Raw genomic sequence first — 4,169 nt, 5'->3', positions numbered from 1 at the left:
TCATGAATATTGTCGGTGCATTCGTCAAACCAAAAGGCATGACCAAGAATTCATAGTGACCGTATCGTGTTCTAAAAGCTGTTTTCGACACACCATCTTCTCTTACTCGCACTTAGTGATACCTCGAGCGAAGGTCAATTTTAGAGAAGCAACTTGCTCCTTGAAGTTGGTCAAAGAGGTTGTCTATCCTAGGAAGAGGATATTTATTTTTCACTATTGCCTTATTGAGCTCTCTGTAGTCAATGCCCATCCTCATGGTGTCGTCCTTTTTTTTACAAACAAGACTGGAGCTCCCCACGGCGACGAACTCGGTCTAATAAACCCTTTCTCCAGAAGGTCTTGCAGTTGAGACATCAATTCTTGCATCTCTAATGGCGCCAAACGATAAGGGGCTTTAGCAATTGGAGTGATTCCCGGAATGAGGTCAATCCGAAACTCCACCTGCCTATCGAGCGGTAATCCGGGTAACTCTTCAGGGAAGACATTGGGAAATTCATTGACCACAAGCACATCTTCAATTTTCCTTTTCTCTAGCATGGTATCCAACACGTACGCAAGAAACGAGGAGCATCCCTTAGCTAGACACTTACGTGCCTTCGCCATGGATAAGAGTACTACATTTCATTTACTTCCTTCTCCATAAACTAGCACCGCGTCCCCTCCCGACATTCGGATCAACTTTTTAGAGCATAAGATTTTCACTCGGTTCTCAACTAACCAATCCATCCCTATTATGACATCGAATCCGCCTATAGCCATGGGTATGAGGTCCACCCAAAATTCCTTTCCCTCAATTCCCAACACGTAACCTCTAACAATTTCACGCACCAAAACTTGACTACCATTCGCTATCTCTATGATCAATGCATCTTCTAGTGTACTAGGCGGCGTATGCAAGTGTTGATAGAATGTAGTGGACACAAAGGAACATGAAGCACCCGAATCAAATAGTACGTGAGCAGGTACAAAGTTAACAAGGAACGTACCTGACACCACATCCGTCGACGCCTTAGCTTCTTCTCTCGACATCTGAAAGGCTCGAGCGGTTGCTTTCGGGGAGCCCTCTTTTCTTCCTTGACTCCCACCTGTTTTCAGCTTTTGGCAATCATTCTTGAAATGGCCCTGTTCTCCGCATCCAAAACATATGGGTCCCTTAATTGGACACTCGTTTCGTGTGTGGCCTGCCTTCCCACACTTAAAGCATTTGGTGGGGGTAGAGTTGGTGCTACACAAGCCGTGATGTTTGCTGCAGCATTTGGGACACCATCTAGCTTCTTGTTTGGGATGGGCTCCGTGATTGTTGTTTCCAAAGTGGTTTGGCTTTTTGGATGGTGCGTAAGGCCCTTCCCACTTCCTCTTCTCTCCACTCAACATCCTTTCTTCTTTTCCTTTAGCATAAACCGATTCCAAGACTTTGGCCTCTTCGATTGCCTCCCTAAGGGTGGAAGCTCTGGAGTTCCTAACTATCACCATCATGTCCGCAAGCAGCCCTTTGAGGTAGGCTTTCATCTTATTCTTCTTCGTTGGGGCCACATGTCCCACTAAATTTAGTTTTTCCATGAAGAGTCGGGTGTAGTCCCTCACTGACAAATTTCCCTTCTTAAAGGTTCGAAACTCTTCTTCGATGCAGTCCATCTATTGTTCATTGCAATATTCTTCCATTACCTTTTCTTTGAATGTGGCCCAACTCAACTTGGTCAATTCTGTAACCTCGATGGTTGAGATGACAATGTTCCACCAGGTAAGAGCTGCACCCCTCAGCATTTGAGAGCCAAACTTCACTTTTTGCCCCTCATCACAATCACAAGCCCGGAAGGCTTGCTCGATTTCCCGAAGCCAATTCATGCACGCCACGGGATCATCCGACCCCACAAATTCCGGTGGTTTGTAACATAGAAAGGTCTTGTAAGAGCAAACTCTATCCATTTGTCTCGCCTCAATCGTTGCTAGTTCTTGGGTTGGGATTCCATTTCCGGTACCCCCAGATCCTCCAATAATTATATTCTCGGCAACTGCCTCATACGGTTGTTAGCATCTCTATCCTCCAACAACTTCAAAAAGAACTCTTGTTGTTGGGCCATAGCTCTGTTCATAGCGTTCATCATTGTGCCCATCATTCTTGATTTCAGGGTTTCTTCTTCTATTACGGGGTTAGAGGTGGCAAGGTCGACTTGGGGAACGTAGTCAACTCCACTGCCCAAGATGTCTTGTCTAGGATGAACCCTCGCGATGGTGGTCCATGGTGGTTGATTCGCAGTAGACTCAGTCACCGCGTGACCTTTTGGTGATGTATTCCTTCTACTCCTAGTATTCACCATTATAGTCTGACATACAAGAGAGTGAAAGAGAGTTAAGATAGGAAGAATACGAAATTAACATAATACGTATCGACACATTCACAAATCTTTGTCATAACAGTGAGTCTAAGCACGCTTATGCAACAACATACTCAAAATAGCATTAGCTAAGTGAAATTTCGAATATGATATACATAAGAATCCTCAACACCGTCGTCACTATTCATGAATTGTGTAACTCCGGTGACCCTAAAGTTCTCCTATCTTAAAAGTTTCTACCCACATCTCACAAATTAATACTTACAATCTTGGGTTAAGTCTAGGCGTCTTAATTCCTCACCTAGTTTGCTTAAACCAAAGTTTTGATACCAACTTGTAACACCCTAAATATACTTTATCCATGGTGTTCCTTGTCATTTTTCACATATATTATATATGGTAAGTCATCATCCTCAATTTTATTTTGGATAGAGGTCAGGATATGTCCACATCCCACCCCCTGACACCCCCCCCATACACACAACATTTGGATTGGATGCATTGGGCCCGTTTAATTTGCTTGGTTTAGTTATCATCCTCATAACACATTCGTCATCTAAAGAAACTTTGTTCATCTTCTAACCTAATATTTTTTGGTCCTCGCTCTCTTTAAGGGATTGCCATTTCTAGAACCTCAAATTATTAGCTATTTTGGGAGAGAATTGGAGATGACTTTGTTGATATATTCATTCTCCAAATCTAACCTATGTGGTGTATATATACACACAAACCCACACATATTAATTGAAGTCACCATTTGGAAAACTTGTAACAAATAGTATATGTTCATGAATGAGGCAAAAATTGCAGATGGTAGTGTAGCTCAGAAACAATAGTTGAGAATCCAATCCAAAACCTATATATGGCTCTTATTTTTCCCCTCAGTAAGCAAGCAATTGACTTCTTATGTTATACAATAGTTTCTCCCTATGTTGGCTGTTATTGGGCTACCGGCAACCAAAATGTTGGTCTGCATATGTTAATTTTGTTTGGAAATAACTACATTTGAAATTTTGGATACTAGAAAACCTAACTCTTTTGGATGAATTGAAAAATGGACTTGAAGAATAGCTGCCAACTATGTATGGTTATCCCTTTACTGAAAAAATTAAAATTATAAGAATATGAATTTCGGACAAATATATCGTCATCGTTATCATTTTGGTAAATTAACAAACAGAAATTAATGGTGCAAATAATAACTAGGATCAAGCGATGCCAATATTATGTGATGCAATTGGAATGAAAAAAATCAAACTTACTGCTGTTTGAGTCAAAAAAATTGATTCCTTTATTAACGTATAATGAAATACATTCTCATGCCAACTGTGCCAAAATAGTTAATTATAGAATATAAAAAAGGGTCATGTAAACCGGTGAAAACCCCATGGTTAAAAGAAAAACAACAAATCTGAAACCCCCCCCCCCTCATCCCCTTCATGAGTCGTGCCACCTTTGGGTTGATGAGAAATGAAAGAAGCATTTTGGGACAGAGTGACGAAAGAAAAAAGGGTGTGTGACAAGTATAAGAAAAAAGGAACCATAACAAGGTTTTGTAACATAGAACCGAACACTATGAGAGCAAGAACATTAGTTGTTTGTGGGAAGGACTATCTAGTCAAATGACTTTTTACACCAGAGACAAGTCATTTGAATGTTATTCATTTAAAAAGAAAGGTAATGTTCCTAATGGAAATATTATTTAAGGTCATTTAACTAAATGGCCCATGTCGGAAAAGTGGCAAGTGGTGATGGACCTTTACCCTCCATTTTTGCATGATTAACCTCATTTCAGATGCAATTGGTCATATGATATAATGAACACACAAACAA

General features: G+C 40.8%; 1 protein-coding gene across 1 annotated transcript; it reads right to left on the bottom strand.

Annotated features, from left to right (window-relative positions):
- Positions 1–621: 621 nt before the first annotated feature.
- On the bottom strand, positions 622–1,635 carry LOC112521804. The gene has a single exon (XM_025130794.1). It carries the CDS (start codon positions 1,633–1,635, stop codon positions 622–624), a length of 1,014 nt encoding a protein of 337 aa, XP_024986562.1.
- Positions 1,636–4,169: the final 2,534 nt, after the last annotated feature.

This window comes from Cynara cardunculus (genome assembly GCF_001531365.2).
Source record: "Cynara cardunculus var. scolymus isolate 2C chromosome LG 11, CcrdV1, whole genome shotgun sequence".
In the NCBI taxonomy this organism is placed as follows: domain Eukaryota; kingdom Viridiplantae; phylum Streptophyta; class Magnoliopsida; order Asterales; family Asteraceae; genus Cynara; species Cynara cardunculus.
Note: the sequence above shows the minus strand (reverse complement) of the source record. Positions and strands in the feature narration are given on the sequence as shown.

Coding starts and splice junctions, on each gene's coding strand:
- LOC112521804 (XM_025130794.1), bottom strand. CDS start 1,635: ATGGACTGCATCGAAGAAGAGTTTCGAACCTTTAAGAAGGGAAATTTG.